General features: G+C 42.9%; 1 protein-coding gene across 23 annotated transcripts in view; it reads left to right on the forward strand.

The window, feature by feature from the left end:
- The window catches only part of CNIH3 (cornichon family AMPA receptor auxiliary protein 3), a 276,611-nt gene that overhangs the window by 109,029 nt on the left and 146,260 nt on the right, over positions 1-21,322 (forward strand). For 2 of the 23 annotated variants that reach the window (XM_027564556.1, XM_027564560.1), the window contains exons 1-2: positions 17,578-17,663; positions 19,619-19,791. The exons of 6 other annotated variants lie outside the window; for them this stretch is intronic. Coding sequence is in view for 8 of the 17 variants with exons in the window: in XM_027564580.1 (XP_027420381.1) it covers positions 17,021-17,035; positions 17,499-17,663 (180 nt within the window). In the remaining 9 variants the exon portion in view is untranslated. Of the gene's footprint in view, positions 1-16,571; positions 17,036-17,065; positions 17,211-17,498; positions 17,664-19,618; positions 19,792-21,322 lie in introns of those variants that run through there. 15 more of the 23 variants (XM_027564561.1, XM_027564558.1, XM_027564555.1 and 12 more) reach the window with 13 other exon arrangements.

A 21,322-nucleotide genomic window follows, 5' to 3' on the forward strand; every position in this document is an offset into this window, starting at 1 on the left:
AGGAACATGGAACTAATATGCCACCACCAACCAGAAGAGTTTGGGAAAGGTCAAAAGGTGACACCACTGTTTGACTACCTCCCAGAATCCTTCTCGCTGACATCTGTCTTGGCTGAGCAATGTGTGCGCCACTAGGAAGGACTCAGTCAGAATGATTGGCCAGAAACAGCCTGGAAACTAACACCATCGCCATAAAACCCGAAACTTTGAGCCACGTGGCAGAGCAGTTCTCCTGGCTTCCCTTACCCTCCTGCTCTCTGCTTGTGTGCCCCTTTCCCATTAAAACCTCTTGCTTTGTCAACATATGTGTCCCTTCAGACAATTCACTTCTGAGTGTTAGACAAAGCCCAATTTGGGGCCCTGGAAGGGATCCCCCTTCCTGCAATGATGTCACCACATCGGGTTAACTCCTACTCCTCGTTAGAACCGGAGGTTAGTATTGAACCCTCTAGGAAGGCTGAGTCAGCCGGCCCGGGGCCTGTGCTCTCATGGCCGCCCTGCTTCTCCTCTTTGTGTGCCCAGGTGCTCAGTTGTGTCCACCTCTCTGCGGTCCCCTGGACTGAGCTCACCAGGCTTCTCTGTCCATGGGATTCTCCAGGCAAGAAGACCGAGTGGGTTGCCATTCCCTTCTCCATGGGGTCTTCCTGACCCAGGGATCAAACTCGGGTCTCCTGCATGGCAGGCAGAGTCTTTATCATCCGAGCCACAGGGAAGCCCCGTTTTACACATGACAGTGCAGATATGTCAATGCTGTTCTCTCAATTTGTCCCATCCTCTCCTTCCTCCCTCCCTTGTATCTTGTCTGGGGCTCTTTGTATGACAGATGTTTTCAAACTGATTTAGGGACTTCTAGCATGTGGGCAATGGCACCCCATTCCAGTACTCTTGCCTGGGAAATCCCATGGACAGAGGAGCCTCGTAGGCTGCAGTCCATGGGGTCGCTAAGAGTTGGACACGACTGAGCGACTTCACTTTCACTTTCCACTTTCATGCATTGGAGAAGGAAATGGCAACCCACTCCAGTGTTCTTGCCTGGAGAATCCCAGGGACGGGGGAGCCTGGTGGGCTGCCGTCTGTGGGGTCGCACAGAGTCGGACACGACCGAAGCGACATAGCAGCAGCGGCAGCAGCAGCAGCATGTGGGCCACAGTACAATCCAAGAGCAGGCATGGAGCAAGCCATTGGCTTTCCTCCTTTCTTGCCTGTTGTGTACCGTGTGATGCTGTGGAGGACCAGGCTGAGACTTGCAGGCATCCCTTATGCCTTGATTTTTATTCCTTTCACCATTCAGCTGTGGCTTCTTTCATAATGGTTTCACCAAAGTACCATTTTCCAGTTGAAAAGAGAGCTAAAGAGGTAGAAATCAAGATACAAGAGAGAATGAAACACTTCTGGATACTTATTTTTAGTAAAATTGGCATAAATAACTAGATTGTAAGATTGGGGACTGGGAGCGAAAAGACTTATTTGTCTCTGTCTTTGAATAGATCTGGAATCTGATCCTATAGTCTTCCATCTACCAAGTAGTATTGGAGTTACGAGAGAGCCACTATTTAGTTTTGCTCAATTTTTTTCTAAAATATTTATAGTGAAACAAGAAGTAGAAGAAGAATGGGCACCTAGCATCTGCCAACCACTGTGCTGTGTATTTTACTGGGTCATCATCTCATTTAATTGTTTTGATTAAATATTGAGTAGCTTCAAAGAGTTGGCAAAGTGTCTCTGCTTTTGAATATGCTATCTAGGTTGGTCATAACTTTCCTTCCAGGGAGTAAGCGTCTTTTAATTTCATGGCTGCAGTCACCATCTGCAGTGATTTTGGAGCCCAAAAAAATAAAGTCTGACACTGTTTCCACTGTTTCCCCATCTATTTCCCATGAAGTGATGGGACTGGATGCCATGATCTTTGTTTTCCGAATGTTGAGCTTTAAGCCAACTTTTTCACTCTCCACTTTCACTTTCATCAAGAGGCTTTTGAGTTCCTCTTCACTTTCTGCCATAAGGGTGGTGTCATTTGCATATCTGAGGTTATTGATATTTCTCCCAGCAATCTTGATTCCAGCTTGTGTTTCTTCCAGTCCAGCGTTTCTCATGATGTACTCTGCATATAAGTTAAATAAGCAGGGAAGAATTGATGCTTTTGAACTGTGGTGTTGGAGAAGACTCTTGAGAGTCTCTTGGACTGCAAGGAGATCCAACCAGTCCATTCTGAAGGAGATCAGCCCTGGGATTTCTTTGGAAGGAATGATGCTAAAGCTGAAACTCCAGTACTTTGGCCACCTCATGCGAAGAGTTGACTCATTGGAAAAGACTCTGATGCTGGGAGGGATTGGGGGCAAGAGGAGAAGGGGACGACAGAGGATGAGATGGCTGGATGGCATCACTGACTTGATCGATGTGAGTCTGGGTGAACTCCAGGAGTTGGTGATGGACAGGGAGGCCTGGCGTGCTGCAATTCATGGGGTCGCAAAGAGTTGGACATGACTGAGCGACTGAACTGAGCTTCAAAGAGTATTCATAAAATATATGTGATGTGTAGAGAACTATAATAGTGGACACCTGTGTTCAGCTTTACTTTTGAAATCCCCTGTGTGCCTCCCCTGGCAGCATCCTGCTTCTTCAGATGTAGTCATTTTTCTTTCAGCTTCTGCCAGTCTGGGAGGTGTGAGATGTTATCCTGTTGTGGTTTTAATTTTTCTTTTCCCTCATTATGAATGACGTGAGCACATTTTCCTTTGGCTATGGCTATTTGTATTTCTTTTTCTGCAAAGAGCAGGTCTTTTGCCAATCTTTTTCTATTGGGATCTGTATCTTTTTGTAATAGATTTGTGGGAATTCTTTGTGTATTTTAGATACTACGGGCTATAGACTGAGTGTTTGCTCATGCTCAGTCACTCAGTCGTGTCCAACTCTTTGGGACCTTTTGTACTGTAGCTCGCCAGGCTCCTCTGTCCATGGGATTTCCCAGGCAAGAATACTGGAGTGGGTTGCCATTTCCTACTTCAGGGGATCTTCCTGACCCAGGAATCGAACCCATCTCTCCTGCTTTGGCCAGTGGATTCTTTACCGCTGAGTCACCTGAGAAACCCAGATTGAATATTTGTGTCCCTTTAAAATTCAGATGTTGAAGCCTAATCCACAGTGTGATGATGATTGAGGTAGGGCTTTTGGGAGGTGATTAGGTCATGAAGATGGAACCCTCCTGAATGGGATGAAAAAGATATCCAGGAGAGAGCCCTGGTCCCTTCCATCGTGTGAGGACGCAGGGAGAGCATGACTGACTAGGACTAGGAAGTGAGTTCTTACCAGGCAGAGTCTATAGCCACTTCAATCTTGGACTTCACAGTCTCAAAAATGGTGAGAAATTAATTTCTGTTGTTCGTAAACCATTCAAACTGTGGTATTTTGTCACACAGCCTGAATGGAGTGAGACAATAGCCCAACTATATGTTGCAACAAGTAGCTTCTCTTTTCACTCTCTTTACATGTTTTTTGGTGAACAGGCATCATAATTTTAGCTTAGTACATTTACCAAACTTTCCCTTATATGGTTTAGCTTTTGGTGCCATTTCTGTGCAGTTGAGGTTATGAACATATGGGCTGTATTATCTTCTAAATGTTTCATAGTTTGGCCTTTCATGTTAAAGTCTTCAGTTTATCTGGAATTGATTTTTTTTTTTAAGTTGAACTATAGTTGATTTACAATAGTATGTAAGTTTCGGGCATATAACATAGTGATTCACAATTTTTAAGGTTATATTCTGTTTATAGTTATTAAAAATATCAGCTATTTCCCCTGAGTTGTACAGTATGTCTTTGTAGTTTATTTATTTCGTACACAGTAGCTTGTATCTGCTAATCCCCTGCCCCTATTTTGCCCCTCCCCACTTACCTCTCCCTTCTGGCAACCACTAGTTTGTTCTCTTTGTGAATCTGTTTCTTTTTAGATTCCACATATAAGTGATAACATACAGTATTTGTCTTTCTTTTTCTGACTTTTTGCATCAAGCATAATACCCTCCAAGTCCAAACCCATCCATGTTGCAAATGGAAAAATTTTCTTCTTCTTTTTTTAGTGAAATAATTAGAAAGTATTTGCAAGTTATTGCAAATAGAAATCCTGCTGTGACTATTTCAGTGAATAAACGAGCATTTTCAAAATAGTATATCAGATAATTTCATTCTTTTTTGTGACTGAATAGTATTCCTGTGTGTGTGTGTGTGTGTGTGTGTCTAAGTATTCCATAACCCTAACCTGGTGGCTCAGTGGTAAAGAATCCACCTGTCAATGCAGGTACATGGGTTTGATCCCTGGGTCGGGAAGATCCCATGGAGAAGGAAATGGCAACCCACTCTGGTATTTTTGCCTGGGAAATCCCATGAATAGAGGAGGCTCATGGTGTACAGTCCATGGGGTCACAAAAGAGTTGGACACAACTTATGGACTGAAAAACAACAACAATTCACAACTGAGCCATGTAGTATGCTATGATTACTTTTTCTTTGCTGTGAAACTTTTTGCCTTGTTGGGCTGGTTAACATTCTTTGTACTTAACATTAATTCATTCTCCCTACTTGCTCCCAGTGTATGAAGCTACTCTTACCATGTAACTACATGAGGTAACTTTTTCAGTTTCCTCTTTTTGATGATTCTAGAGCCTCTGGCCTTCTCTAGACTAGATTACTTATGCCCTATGTGTACTGAACAGCCACTATCTTGATGACTTTTTTCACCATCATCTCAGAAATTTCCTTTGTCTTTCTTTTGTGTCTGCTGTCTTAACCAGGATCCTAAAATTTCTTGAAATAAAAAAGGCATGATCATAGGGGAAAATGTAAATCATTGCTCCAGTTCTTTTACTCCATACTGCTGCTGCTGCTGCTAAGTCGCTTTAGTCGTGTCCGACTCTGTGCGACCCCATAGACGGAAGCCCACCAGGCTTCCCCGTCCCTGGGATTCTCCAGGCAAGAACACTGGAGTGGGTTGCCATTTCCTTCTCCAATGCATGAAAGTGAAAAGTGAAAGGGACATTAAGGTACTCCATACTATCTCTTACTTAAAAGCCTTTAACTGGGATTTCTCGAGTGGCCCAGTGGCTAGGACTTTGTGCTCCCAAAGCAGGGGGCCTGGGAATTGATTCCTGGTTGGAAAACTAGGCTCAACATGCAGCAACTAAGATGTGGCAAAGCCAAATAAAAAATAAAAAATAAACTTTTACTTTTGTGTCCCACTTTCATAGGTCTCTACCATCTGCTAGTTAATCTGACTATAGATTTTGACTAATTGACTGGTACAAATAATAATGAGACACATAAATTACTCATTGCTCTTGAGACCATGATATGAAGAACCCAGAGCATTTGATTACCTCCTAATGTGGGGATGGAAGAGAAGTAAATCATACTTCTCTTTTGAGGCCGTGCTACTGTATAGGGTTTGCATCATGGGGAAACATAATTATCACTCTTACGAACCCACTAGTTTGTTATTGAATAGATGGCTTTTTAAAGGTGACATGCATCATTTTTCTTTTCTTGAAGGATGATTTAAGGTCATATTTAGCTAATCTACTTTGCTAAGGATCTTTAGGGATAACATTTGAGTCATTCTAAGCCTGGAGTTTGAGACAGACTGTTCATATCCAAATCACAATGGGATAACGAGGACTCTGGGAAGCCTCGAGAGGAGGGAACTGGAGCTGCATGTCCTGGATGCCTTTTCACATCTCTGGAATCAGACGAAACTTGCCAGGATGTAACATTAAACATTTATCCATACAGAAGATAGGGTAGGCGTGTATAAAAAGGGAATGAAAATTGATTAAGGTGAATTGGGCAAAGGGATGTGGGAGGATGGGAGGAGCTGGTTCTTCTTCAGAAGATCTTCGCATTTTCATTCATAAAGTTAGCTTTCTATCTGGTTATCCTGATATCCTGAGGTTCTGGGGTTTTCTTTATCCTCTCTCTGCACTTACTCCAGCTGTGCCTGAGTTTATTTAACTGCTTTTTATAGTTGATAGATAGCCACAGGTGGACAGGTCTTAAAATGTGTTAATGTACTGACATAAAGTTTTAGAGGCAAGCGTTTTCTTATTATGATAGAGATAGGTGTGGCCAGGCTTTTCTTTCATAGGTTTGGCTGTGTTAAGTATATTACATAAAAATAGAAAAAAAAAACAAACATAATTTTTTTCTCCCTGATGTAGCTACTAACTACTTTAAAAAAAAAAAAATCTAATCTCTTGATATACTTTTTTTTGCCATGTGCAGCATGTGGGATCTTAGTTCCCCAACCAGGAATTGAACCCACGCCCCCTACTGTGTAAGCATGGAGTCTTAACCACTAGACCATGGAGAAGTCATGCAACTGATTAGTTTTAATCTGAAATAGTGGTGATGGGTATTGAAACATCTGGGGTGATGTCCTTTATGCAACAGACCTGAGTGAATCACCACAAACTTTTCTCCTTACATATATATGTAATGAAATGAAACTTTATTCACCCAAATTCCTTTTGGTATGAAGGAATATGTCTTTAGAAGAAATATTTTGAGAAGCCTGTTGAGGTCAGGGTAGTGGACCCCAAATGGCCTTTCAGGAATCAAAAGATATTTCAAATGCTTTCTAAGGAGGCTGAGTCCTGCTAATAAGAGGACATTCTTTTTCTGAATATTGGGATGGTCAAGCTGAATGTTAGAGATTAAGAGCTATTCTTAACCATAGAAGGGAGAAAAACTGGACTTTAATACAGTTTTCATTTATCTGTTTATTAATTCAGACATTTTTTATTGAGTCCTTCCTCTCTTTGTAACTCAGATGTGTGACTTCAACTCATGTATTGCTGGGTATACAGCATGTGCCCAGTGTAACAGAGGCCTCAGAAAAAATGTAGCACATCTGCCTGAGAGATTGGTGGTCTCCATAAATAGACTACAGAGAATTCAAAACTCACATACATTTTAAAAAACATTAAACTTTAAAGAAATTGCTCTGGGTCCCTTGAGTCTGGGCACCTAGACACTTCCACCTTCATCACATTAAGTACTTACCTTCCCTAGGCACACACGAAGTGCTCTGAGAATGCAGAGGACAGAGAACATTTCTGGTAGTGGACACACTGCAGAGTGACTGATGCCAAAAGCTCAGCTTCTCTGCACTGGTCAAGTCAAATCTCAGAGACAGAGTTTTAGGTGAAGTAGGAAATTGGATTAAAGATTTACTGAGCATGGCCCCGCCCATCAGAACAAGACCCATTTTCCCCCTCAGTCAGTCTTTCCCATCAGGAAGCTTCCATAAGCTTCTTGTTCTTCTCCATCAGAGGACACACAGACTGAAAACCACCATCACAGAAAACTAACCAATCTGATCACATGGACCACAGCCTTGTCTAACTCAATGAAACTATGAGCCACGCCATGTAGGGCCACCCAAGACGGACGGGTCATGGTGGAGAGTTCTGACAATATGTGGTCCACTGGTGAAGGGAATGGCAAACCACTTCAGTATTCTTGCCTTGAGAACTCCATGAACAGTGTGAAAAGGCAAAAAGACAAGACACTGAAAGATGAACTCCCCAGGTCGGTAGGTGCCCAATATGCTACTGGAGATCAGTGGAGAAATAACTCCAGAAAGAATGAAAAGATGGAGCCAAAGCAAAAACATCACCCAGTTGTGGATGTGACTGGTGATAGAAGCAAGGTCCAATGCTGTAAAGAGCAATATTGCATAGAAACTTGGAATGTTAGGTCCATGAAAATTGCAAGTGGTCAAACAGGAGATGGCAAGAGTGAACACTGACATTCTAGGAATCAGCAAACTAAAATGGACTGGAATGGGTGAATTTAACTCAGATGACCATTATATCTACTACTGTCGGCAAGAATCCCTTAGAAGAAATGGAGTAGCCATCATAATCAATAAGAGTCTAAAATGCAGTACTTGGATGCAATCTCAAAAACGACAGAATGATCTCTGTTTGTTTCCAAGCCAAACCATTCATTATCAAGGTAATCCAAGTCTGTGCCCTGACCAGTAATGCTGAAGAAGCTGAAGTTGAACTCTTCTATGAAGAACTAAAAAACCTTCTAGAATTAACACCCCAAAACGATGTCCTTTTCATTATAGGGGACTGGAATGCAAAAGATGGAAGTCAAGGAACACCTGGAGTAACAGGCAAATTTGTCCTTGGAGTACAGAATGAAGCAGGGAAAAGGCTAATAGAGTTCTGCCCAGAGAATGCACTGGTTATAGCAAACACCCTCTTCCAACAACACAAGAGAAGATTCTACACATGGACATCACCAGATGGTCAACACTGAAATCAGACTGATTATATTCTTTGAAGCCAAAGATGGAGAAGATATATACCATCAGCAAAAATAGGACCGGGAGCTGACTGTAGCTCAGATCATGAACTCCTTATTGCCAAAATCAGACTTAAATTGAAGAAAGTAGGGAAATCCACTAAATCATTCAGGTATGACCTAAATCAAATCCCTTACGATTATACAGTGGAAGTGAGAAATAGATTTAAGGGACTATATCTGATAGACAGAGTGTCTGATGAACTATGGATGGAGATTTGTGACATTGTACAGGAGACAGGGATCAAGACCATCCCCAAGAAAAAGAAATGCAAAAAAGCAAAATGGCTGTCTGTGGAGGCCTTCCAAATAGCTGTGACAAGAAGAGAAGCAAAAGGCAAAAGAGCAAAGGAAAGTATACCTGTTTGAATGCAGAGTTCCAAAGAATAGCAAGGAGAGATAAGAAAGCCTTCCTCAGTAATTAGTGTGAAGAAATAGAGCAAAACAATAGAATGGGAGAGACTAGAGCTCTCTTCAAGAAAATTAGAGATAGATACCAAGGGAACATTTCATGCAAAGATGGGCTCAATAAAGGACAGAAATGGTATGGACCTAACAGAAGCAGAAGATATTGAGAAGAGGTGGCAAGAATACACAGAAGAACTATACAAAAAAAATCTTCACAAACTAGATAATCACGATGGTGTGATCACTCACCAAGAACCAGACATCCTGGAATGCAAAGTCAAGTGGGCCTTAGGAAGCATCACTAAGAACAAAGCTAGTGGAGGTGGTGGAATTCCAGTTGAGCTATTTCAAATCCTAAAAGATGATGCCGTGAAAGTGTTGCACTCAATATGCCAGCAAATGTGGAAAACTCAGCAGTGGCCACAGGACTGGAAAAGGTCAGTTTTCATTCCAATCCCAAAGAAAGGCAATGCCAAAGAATGCTCAAACTGCTGCACAATTGCACTCTCTCACATGCTAGTAAAATAATGCTCAAAATTCTCCTAGCCAGCCTTCAACAGTACGTGAACCGTGAACTTCCAGATGTTCAAGCTGGTTTTAGAAAAGGCAGAGGAACCAGAGATCAAATTGCCAACATTTGTTGGATCATCAAAACAGCAAGAGAGTTCCAGAAAAACATCTATTTCTGCTTTATTGACTATGCCAAAGCCTTTGACTGTGTGGATCACCACAAACTGTGGAAAATTCTGAGATGGGAATACCAGACCACCTGACTTGCCTGCTCAGAAACCTGTATGCAGGTCAGGAAGCAACAGTTAGAACTGGACATGGAACAACAGACTGGTTCCAAACAGGAAAAGGAGTACATCAAGGCTATAGATTGTCACCCTGCTTGTTTAACTTATATGCAGAGGACCTCATGAGAACTCTGGGCTGGATGAAGCACAAGCTGGAATTAAGATTGCAGGGAGAAATATCAATAACCTCAGATATGCAGATGACACCACTCTTATGGCAGAAAAGTGAAGAAGAACTGAAGAGCCCATTGAAAGTTAAAAAGGAGAGTGAAAAAGTTGGCTTAAAACTCAACATTCAATAAAGTAAGATCATGGCATCTGGTCCCATGTCATCACTCCATGGTAAATAGATGGGGAAACAGTGGAAACAGTGGCTGACTTTATTTTTTGGGGCTCCAAAATCACTGCAGATGGTGACTGCAGCCATGAAATTAAAAGATGCTTGCTCCTTGGAAGAAAAGTTATGACCAATCTAGACAGCATATTAAAAAGCAGAGACATTACTTTGCCAGCAAAGGTCCATCTAGTCAAAGCTATGGTTTTTCCAGTAGTCATGTATGGATGTGAGAGTTGGACTATAAAGAAAGCTGAGCACCAAAGAATTGATGCTTTTGAAGCATGGTGTTGGAGAAGACTCTTGAGAGTCTCTTGGACTGCAAGAAGATCCAATCAGGAATCAGTCCTAAATATTCATCGTAAGAACTGATGATGAAGCTGAAGCTCCAATACTTTGGCCACCTGATGGGAAGAACTGATTCATTTGAAAAGACCCTGATGCTGGGAAAGATTGAAGGCGGGAGGAGAAGGGAACGACAGAGGATGAGATGATAGGATGGCATCACTGACTCAATGGACATGAGTCTGAGTAAACTGGAGTTGGTGATGGACGGGGGTGGGGGGGCCTGGCGTGCTGCAGTCCCTGGGGTCACAAAGAGTCGGACATGACTGAGTGACTGAACTGAACTGAGGAAAGGATAGCTTTACTGCATTGCCCGGCAAAGGGGGGCACAGTGGGCTTCTGTCTTGAAAAACTATGTGTCTCAACCCTGAGAGGATTTGATGAGGGGTTTTATGGCAACCCAGGCTTGATCCCTGGGTTGGGAAGATCCCCTGGAGAAGGAAATGGCTACCCACTCCAGTATTCTTGCCTGGAGAATTCTATAGGCAGAAGAGCCTGGCAGGCAACAGTCCATGGGGTTGCAAAGACTAGGACAGGACTGAGTGACTTTCACTTTATAGCAACAGTTCAAGGGTGGGGTTGCTCATAAGATTAGGGTGTGTGTTAGTAGTAGCAGGTAACGCTTTTTTATTCTGGCTAAGTTCCCCTACCTGGGATCAAACCATGCTCCGGCACTGGGAGCACAGAGTCTTAACCACTGGTCCGGCCAGAGAAGTCCCTTAGGTAATCTTAATGGTTCCTTTAATCTCTGGTGCCCTTGATCCTGCTTCAGGTGCTTTCTTGGCTGCTCCTTCTTTGATTAACAATAACTTGAATTTGCGCTTTGGAACTCAGGAAGGTCCTGGAGGCTGGAGTTTTGCCTACAGGAAATGGTGGGGTGAAGACGGGGAGATAAAAAGATCTCCTTGCCTGGGAGCTCCACAGGGCCTCATTCAGTTTCATGACCAGAGAAGTCTTTATCAAAGCAGAATTTGAGGTGAGTCTCAAATAACTAGGAATGTTTGTTAGGGAACAGTTGGTGAGTGGGTGTTGGGGTGGGTGGGGACATGCTAGGTGAGGGGAGGCAGTATTCCCAGCTCAATGGTTGAAATGCCAGCCAGGGAGTAGACCAGTTTGGCCAGACTGTGAAAGAGTGAGAGAAAAGATCAGAACTGAGTATGAGATCAGTGGATGGGAGCCAAGTAAATATCAATTTTCCTGTTCACTACTGGGAATTTCTGAAGATTTGGAACATTATTAAAGAGATGCTCTAGACAGGTTAACTGAGAGATGCTATGCAAAGGTGGAGGGTGAATTTAGAGATCAGATTGTTTGAATCTGAAAGTTGCTCAGTTGTGTCTAACTCTTTGTAACCCCATGGACTTAGCCTGCCAGGCTCCTCTGTCCGTGGCATTCTCCAGGCAAGAATACTAGGGTGGGCACCCATTCGCTACTCCAGGAGATCTTCCCAACCCAGGGACTGAACTCAGGTCTCCTGCATTGGCAGGCAGATTCTTTACTACTGCACCACCTGAGAAGCCCTACAATTGCAATACCCTACTTTAAAAAACATCTTTTAAAATTAGAGTATAGTTAATTTACAATGTTGTGTTACTTTCTTCTGTACAGCAAAGTGATTCAGTTATACATATACATATATCCACTCTTTTTAAGATTCTTTTTGCCTGCGGGTCATTACAGAGTATTGAGTAGAGTTCTGTGTGTTATGCAGTAGATCCTTAGTAGTTATCTATTTTATGCATTGGAGAAGGAAATGGCAACCCACTCCAGTGTTCTTGCCTGGAGAATCCCAGGGACGGGGGAGCCTGGTGGGCTGCGGTCTATGGGATTGCACAGGGTCAGACACGACTGAAGCGACTTAGCAGCAGCAGCAGCAGTGTGTATGTCAATCTCAGCCTCCCAATTTATCCCCTGCTACCCTTTCCCCCTGGTAACCATAAGTTTGTTTTCAAATTTTCCATTTCTTTCTTAGATTGACAGGTTACTTTTTTCATCAACATCATTATTTATTTATATATTTTTCAAATTAGAACACGTTAGTTTTTCCAAATCACTTGCAAGTGCCTTAGCCTCACTTATTACCCTTTCTTGGGAAATAAATCCACTGAATCCTTAGTTCTTTGAGATCTTTGTGGGCAAATTTTAAAAAGGATTTTTTTTTTGTACACTATTATTGCTTGCATCACTCAAGGTTTCAAAAACATTTTATTATAATAATTTCCAGCTTCTTTTTTTGTCCTATTGTCTTCTTTAAAAGAGTTAAAATATACAGAGAAAAGACATTAAGGAAAAAAAATCTCAAGTTTACTTTGTATAGAGGCTCACAATCCCCATAAATGCTGTATGATTATTTGTCCTTGGACATCCTTAGAATAATGGGAAATTCAGAGATAATGTTATGCCTGGTGATATTTAAGATAGTAAGGTACTTCTTGATCTTAAACAAATTGAATTTAAGTCTTGTTTGGGGACTAGAGGAAAAAACCACTGGTTTTTATCACAAATCCTTCATGTCAGAGCAAACAATGTTTCATTAAAAGGCAGAGAAAAAGTGCTGATGTAGATCCTTCCTTTTTGGGAAGCTGATCCTTTTGGTCATAGAACAAAGACTGGTAAAAATATTCACATTGTAGTCAACAGGACTGCAGCATTTGAATTTGATGAATAGTATCTATCATTTGAGATATATATGTATATATCTGGCTACATGATTCAGCAGTTTGATTTGCACTGACTCTTTTGAAAAAAGCGAAGCATTCTTTTGTGGTTGAATGTGTTTCTTTGAAATATTTCTAGTTTGTGGTCTAGTTGCTGGCATGGTGTTTCCTTCAGCCTTATGGGAACCTCAGAATGTCAGTGTGGATTGACCCAGCACTAAGTCTATGATGATAAGACCATGGGACTTAATTAGGGTGGGAACAACACAGCTGCATCTGCTAACATCAGTCTCAGTGGGTCAGGGAAGAACCCCCAGGCCTGCTGGCGTCTCCTGTAATCTGTTCAGTTCAGTTCAGTCAGTTCAGTCACTCAGTCACGTTCGACTCTTTGCGACCCCATGAATCGCAGCACGCCAGGCCTCCCTGTCCATCACCAACTCCCAGAGTTCACTCAGACTCATGTCCATTGAGTCAGTGATGCCATCCAGCCATCTCATCCTCTGTCGTCCCCTTCTCCTCCTGCCCCCAATCCCTCCCAGCACTGGGGTCTTTTCCAATGAGTCAACTCTTCGCATGAGGTGGCCAAAGTACTGGACTTTCAGCTTCAGCATCATTCCTTCCAAAGAAATCCCAGGGCTGATCTCCTTCAGAATGGACTGGTTGGATCTCCTTGCAGTCCAAGGGACTCTCAAGAGTCTTCTCCAACACCACAGTTCAAAAGCATCAATTCTTCGGCCCTTAGCCTTCTTCACAGACCAACAAAGCATTAATTCTGCCGATAAAAAATTGTCAAACTCTCCACCTGGTTCCACAAGAATGAAGTCGCTAGGCACTGCAGCTGTTGACCTTCAACACCCACTGAAAGGAGTTCAGAGTGTAGATCAGAAGAAAAGAGGCACTCTGTGCTCTACAAAAAACTGGCAGAATAGGACTTCAGATAGTTATATTTTCAGGAGAAGATTTTATGGACCCAAATTCTTGCATCTCCTCATATCTAGAAAAGCACTAAAACAATTAATGGAGACATCTGCTCCTTGTGGCTAGCATCAACCTTCTGCCAAAATGTGTGCTTGACTGCATGCAACTCCCATCACCAAAATCACATATATACTGACCTCCTCCTACCTCATTGGGGCAGTTTCTTAGAGCCATCTGAGAGTCTGTCTCCCAGGCTATAGTCTTCATTAGGCCTTAAATAAATCTTAACTCACGGCCCTCACGTTGTACATTTTTTCGGTTGACAATTCACACGAAAGATATTGCAGCACCCTCTACTCTCAGTCTGCAACACCATTTCCTTCCCACTAAAATCTCAACTCAGTGGGTGGCATATCACTCAAGTCCTTTAGAATTTGCTTCAACTGAGCTTTCCAGCCTCACCTGCCACCACCCACCAGTCATGCCAGACTCCTCACCATTCCTGAAGATCCACTCTCTTTTATGCCTCTGTTCTTTTGCCCTTTGTCATGTCATTCCTGCCCATGTCCCTTGGTCAAAATCCTACTCAGCTATTTTTCAAGGCCTGACTCAGTGTTGCCTCTATCATGAAGCCTTCCAGACCCCCATAGTCATTCAACACATACATAATGAGCATCTACCATGTGGCAGGCATGATGCTGATGTTGTGAACAAAGATGGATAAGACACAGTTCCTTCAGGGGATCATATATGTGCTGCCATAGCCCATACAGTAGATGTGCTGGGTAGTATATGAATGATATTCAATTAAAAGGCAGTTCTTTCATGACTAAATGTCCTGAGCTTCTGTACAGTTTCTGTGCAGCTACAGCTGTCCTGTAGCTACACAAACACTGAATCAACATCTCAAGAGAGGCTGTGGGGGGGTGTGGGGGTGGGGGTGGGAAGGGGATAGCCTATGACAGAGGATCATGGTTCAGTTCTAAATTTCATATTAGAGTTTTTGAATCTATAACCAGGCAGTAGTCTTGAAGGCTAGACTTTGCTGAAAGGGCTAAAGACTCACATTTGGCCCTTGCTTAATAGGAGGGAGCCAGTCTGAACCTCTGCAGATCGTGGACTTTTTTACTATGAATATAGAAGGAGCTCAGGATAAGAGGTAAGGAAATCCTCACCTCATAGAAAAAAGGAAACTCCCCTCTCCCCCACCCTGCTCCCCAGTGCCTGGGGAGGGGGGAGAGGGGAGAAATGGGGCAGCTGATATTATAACTTATAATAAAAGACATGTATCTTGCCTTTGTCCACATTTTCTGGCTCATAGCTCCTCAAACACTTGAAATTTTCTAAGCAATACAAGCAATGAGAACATTTTATGTTACAATATATACACACATACATATATGCATATTTTGCCCTCAGTTCCTGAAATGGCTTCAGAGATATAAGGATGAAATAAATGTCTTTTTATTCATTACCAGCTCCTTTATTTATTTAAAAAGTATTTATTTATTTGGCTGCCCTGGGTCTTGGTTGCAGCATGGAACATCTTTAATTGCAGCATGTGGGATCTAGTTCCCTGACTAGGCATTGAAACCCAGCCCCCGGCATTGAGAGTGTGGAGTCTTAGCCACCAGATCATCAGGGAGTCTCTACAAGCTCCTTTGAACCACAGCTGAGTTTAGATTAACAGGGTGACTTTTGGAAAGCCCTCTGGTAATCTAGGGGTAAGGGCTGGTTGGCAGGGAGCTAACCATGTGATTAGAGGGTTAGAACTTCCAATCCCACCACCTACCTTGGGGAGGGCAGAGAGGCTGGAGATTGACTTTGATCATCAGTGGCTACTGATTTAATTAACCATGCCTATGAACTATGCCTCCACAAACATCGAAAACTTCCAAGTTGGTGAACCAGAACACATTCGCGTGCACCCCACACTGTGGAGACAGAAGCTCCTGTGTTTGGGATCCTTCCAGATTCACTCTATGTATCTCTTCATCTGTTCATTCATACCCTTTAGAATCCTTTGTAGCAAACCGGTAATCTAGGAAGTTAACTGACTTCCTGGGTTCTGTGAGCCACTCTGCTAAGTCGCTTCAGTTGTGTCTGACTCTGTGTGACCCCATAGACGGCAGCCCACCAGGCTCCCCGGTCCCTGGGATTCTCCAGGCAAGAACACTGGAGTGGGTTGCCATTTCCTTCTCCAATGCAGGAAAGTGAAAAGTGAAAGTGAAGTCGCTCAGTCGTGTCCTACTCAGTCGTGTCTGACTCCTAGCGACCCCAAGGACTGCAGCCTACCAGACTCCTCCGTCCATGGGATTTTCCAGGCAAGAATACTGGAGTGGGGTGCCATTGCCTTCTCTCTAGACAATTAATTGAACCCAAGGAGAGGGTCATGGGAACCTCCGATTTATAGCCTATTGATCAGAAGCACAGGTAACAATTTAGACTTGCATCTAGACTTCCCCATCTGAAATGGGGAAGGCTTGTGGGACTGAGCCTTCAACATGTGGAATCTGACACTATCTTCAGGTAAATAGTGTCAGAATTGACTTGAATTATAGGACACCCAGCTAGTGTCTGCAGAAGAATGAAATGAAGGCTTAAAACTCATAACGATCATCTTAACAGCTGCAGAAAAAGCATTTGGCAGTATTCTGCAGAACTGCTTAATATGTGGAAATCCTCCCACCCTCCCTATCCCTGACCTTGCATTTGGTGATCAGAAGCGGCAGTAGCATTCAGAGTATAGTGTACAATGTATATGAAAACAGTAGGCAGAGAGGGAAGTTTACATGGGAATGATCTGGTTCTCCCAAGTGGGCTCAAGATCTGGACCTCAAACCTCTAAAGGGAATTGAGTAATTACCAGGTGATCTGGGGACTCTGGGAACATTAGAGCAAATACTCTGTCTGCTTCCCTGGGAGACTGCAAATCTCTTAGGAGCCCTGTATCTGATAACTGGTGTTTTTATAAGAAGAGAAAACAGAGAAAAACACAGGGAAGAAGGCCATGTGAAGGTCAAGGCAGAGATTGGAGTGTTGCTGCTGAAAGCCAAGGGACACTGAGATCTACTAGAAACTGGAAGGGGCATGGAAGACTCCTCCTGCAGGGACTTCGAAGGGCCATGGCCTTGATTCCAGATTTCTGGCAGTCCTAGAAAATGACTACCATGTAGAGCTGTGGAGCAGTGTGGCTTATGAGAGCAACCAAGGTGAGTGGCTTATGAGACTTGGCATTTACATGGGCCTGAGTGAGAATATAGACAGGCTGAAGGAGCCAAAGATAGAGAAGAGTCAGGGATGGGATAAAGGAGGCCGGAGAGGAGGGCCAGATACCCAGGACTTCAGCCCTAGCAGGGAGCACTGCAACCCAGAGCACTAAGAGAGGTCAGTCACAGCAGTGGACACTGGGGTAAGAAATAAGTGTCCAGAGGAGACCAGAAAGACCTCAGTAGAGGACACCAACAGGTTAGGAAGTTTCCTGCTGCACCTGGTGCCATATTGAGAAGGAATTGGGTATGTGGCTAGACTAGAGCTCCTTTGGAAAGGGGAAGAGAACTGAAAGGGAATTTGAACTTGGAAAGTGAGTGAATCTTTACCTGAAAGTAATGTTTTTAACCTAGAAGAACCTGAGGTTTTTTGTTGTTGTTGTTATTTTTTGATTGCACTATGCAGCATGCACGATCTTCATTCCCCAACCAGGGACTGAACCCAAGCCCCCTGCAGCAGAAGCATGGAGTCTTAACCCTGGACGACCAGGGAAGCCCTGGGCCTGAGTTATCTCTTCCTGAAAAATTTAAGATTTGTGTATGTGTATTGTCACCGGGAATTGAGCGTAAGGTAAGACTACTTATAGAAAGTATATTTCTAGTTTCTGCATATTTGAGTTTTAGTGTGTAAATGTCAACTTCACTCCCACTCCACCATACACACCTACTTCACTGTGTTTTTCTCCCCGTGTTTGTTTCCTTCCCTGAACTGTGAACTCCTTGTAGGCAGAGGTGATGTGATAAATCTTTGAATACGTGTCCCCAAGACCTAATGGTACAATATGACACAAAATATGTCCTCAGGAAACATTTGTTGAATGAATGAAAAAATTCAAAATGATTAAATGATATTTAAAAAATTTTTTCCTCAATGTGTTTTTGTCAGTTTTAGTTTTTAATTATTTTTCTAGTTTTATGGAGATGTAATTGACATTGTATTAGTTCTAGATGTATACCATCACGATTTGATATTTGTATATGCTATGAAATGATCACCACAGTAAATCTAGTTAATATCAGTCAACCTCACATTGTTATTGGAGAAGGAAATGGCAACCCACTCCAGTATTCTTGCCTGGAGAATCCCATGGATGGAGGAGCTTGGTGGGCTACAGTCCATGGGGTCGCAAAGAGTCGGACACGACTGAGCGACTTCACTTTCACTTCACATTGTTATACATTTTTTATTATGATGAAAACTTTTAACGTATATATTGGCAAATTTTGTATATGCAGTATTGTTAATTATAGTCACCATGCTGTACACTGCATCACCAGAACAGATTTGTCTTATGACTGTAAGCTTTAACCCCTGATCACCGTCACCCATTTTTTTTTTCAAGTTTTAATGAGTGTCTAGATTTTCTTAGAGCCTTTGCATTGGAACTGTGCACTGCAAGAGTAGAAGTCTGGGGATCAAGTTCATGGTCCAGGCAGAGCCAGAAGGATGGCAGTGGCTTTAGCTGTGATGTCTGAGTGTGAGATCCATTTACGATCTCTCCACGCTCAAGAGTCATGGCTCTATGGCAACGTGTCCTATACCTGTGAATAAATCAGGAATGGAGGAGAGGAAGTTTTCTAAAACAGCACAGTTTCTGGTAATATCTTTGCTGCTACTTAAGAAGTATTTAAAACTTCCACAAGTGCAAATTAATGCAGATGTAAACAACCGTACAGACAACCAGGAATTTGACAAGCAGAGGTGTCTGCCAACATGTCCTGAGTAATTAACTAGATTTTTACACTTTCTTTATTTTGCTGGCAGCACGAGGCAACACTTACTTATTTCTTAGCTCTGACTCGATGCTGCTGATTCTGAGTGTTGAAAGATTTTGAATTTTATTGGCCAGATTCTCAGGTTGTGGAACTTACTGTGAGAGTAAAGGCTGATTCTAGAAACTTCTGTTCTCGATTCTGAAGCTGGTTTAGCATTAAGCCCTGGGCCAAGCCACTAGCTTCTTCCTGATCCTTTTTTTTTTGCGCGGTGGGGAGGGGGGGCATTTTACATGGGATCATTCTGTGTATCAGTTTTCCAAATCTCTGTGAGAATTGATTAAAAAGGCTGAGCTCTGGTGATGAAAGTGGCTGAGTGAGCACAATCATTGCTGTTCAGAAACCTTGAAAATGCCCAAACTTCCTTTTCTGAGTTTGGATCTGCTTTTGCCTCACCTTTGCCTGGACATTAGAACAATGGAATAATTCTCAGGGACGGAAACTCAGTGCATTGCTCTTCACAGGCTCTGCCACAGAGGGTCACTGAATTCCTAGCATCTCTGTGCTCACATCTTGTTCAGGGGCACTTTGAAGGTATAACAGATCTCGTTATTATAAGTCTACATTCTGAATCAAAATAACGGTTTAGTCTCCTTAGAGGAGATGGGGTTAAATGAAAACGAGTTATATACCTTTCAATGTGCAGGCAAAAGTGATTTTTGTCCCATAAACTGCAGGCTGCCCCCTTTTCGAAGCCATCTCTTGGAGAGTTTGGCCAGGATTGCTTTTTGGATTTTTTTTTTTTGCCAACAGTTGGACACATATCTCTGATGGCTGCTCTATAGCTTAAAGTGATATTCTACCCCAAACTCAAGTTATCTCAGGGAGGAGAGAAGATTTTTAACCCAGAATACACACACAGCTGCCCAGCCCCAGGGAAGGACTCCTTGGCCTGCGTTAGAGAGCTGCTGAGGCCAGCGCAGCAGGTAGGGATTAAAAGCGGTCAACACACAGTTTGGGAAAAAGAAACTAGAGACAGAATTAAAGTTTTAAAGATGGGAACAGGCAACTCAAGACCTCTTGGATCAAGAGCCCTGTTCCTCGGAGCCACATGACTTTTACTTAGTGTCTTGGCATGCAGAAAGTGCATCTGCTGTGCTATGATAAAATCAGCCTCCTGTGTCCCTGGTCATGTCTCCCATTTTATTGGTTACTTTGAACTATCTTTGTTATTTTCTTGTTCAAGGGGTGTCACCCAGTTAGAGGTCATAGACCCGCATATGCTTTGGGAAAACATCTTGGTGTGTGCACAAGCAGCTTTCTGAACTTGCGCTGATCCGGCATTCCAAGGTCCACACTGTTTTTCCTTAGCTTAGCAGGGCACAATGACCCCAACTAATCAACCCGATGTACTTTTGTTTAGATTATACTGTATTGGTGTATTTTGCTTTTATTCTTTTCCCATGGTGTGTTTTTTCACGGCTTAGCCAAAGCAACAGGTGGCTGATTATTAACCCCTGCAGGGAGCTCCATGGGGTATTTCTTTGAGTCTCTTCCCATCTCACCTCCACACCTCAGTGTGGCACGGGGGTGGACAGGAGTTGAGGAGTGGTTTCAGGCAACTCCAAATGGAGGCTTGCCAGTGGAATCTTATTCTTTTGCTTGGAGGTTTGAGAATTACCAGTATATCAGCATATTTACTTTTAAATGCCAACACAGTACTTGGCAGATGGTAGACCATGAATAAATGTTTGTTAAACAAATGGGAAAATAATGAAAGCCTAAATACTACAATTGGCCATTTGAAAGATTTTGAGGTTACCTGTTCTTTGGGGTTGTTTTACCTCTATAACTTCCTCCCCTCTCCAGGTAACTGCTTCCATCTTTTAAACAATTAAAAAAAAATTTATCTTTTGGCTGCACCAAATGGCATATAGGATCTTAGTTTCCTGACTAGGGATTGAACCTGTTGCCCGCTGCATTGGAAGTGCAAAGTCTTAACCACTGGACCATCAGGGGAGTCCTGTCCATTTTAATCTTCAATGTGAGGGTGTACTTATGCCACAGAGTCTTCCTTTCCATGGCTTTGGCTCTTCCCTTCCATCTCTCCTCCCAGGTGGTAGGTACTGGCTGAATTTGTGATGGCAGTTTTCAGAGCCTCTGGGGACTTCTGAGGCTTCATTTATGCCTTACATTTCCCCATAACATTTACAGGGGTCTTGTGCAGAAACAGCACCTCTTCTAGAGTTGTTTGTACAGAAACATGATGTGGGAGGCACTTGGAAAAGGTAGACTCTAACTTCTCTTGAACTTGTTTTTATTTAATCCAGCTTGGCACTCAAGGCCACCAAACCTACTTTTCTAATTAGGCTTCCCCCCTAAATCCTCTATTAATAAACTCACAGCCAAGCTAATCTGCTCAGTGACTAATGAAATAGCACACAGGTTGGCATCCTCCACTCCATCACCTCCATAAATCCTGCCTCCCTGCTCTTCCAGGTGTGGCTAAAGGATCAA

The sequence above is a fragment of the Bos indicus x Bos taurus genome, chromosome 16 (assembly GCF_003369695.1).
Source record: "Bos indicus x Bos taurus breed Angus x Brahman F1 hybrid chromosome 16, Bos_hybrid_MaternalHap_v2.0, whole genome shotgun sequence".
Taxonomy (NCBI): Eukaryota; Metazoa; Chordata; class Mammalia; order Artiodactyla; family Bovidae; genus Bos; species Bos indicus x Bos taurus.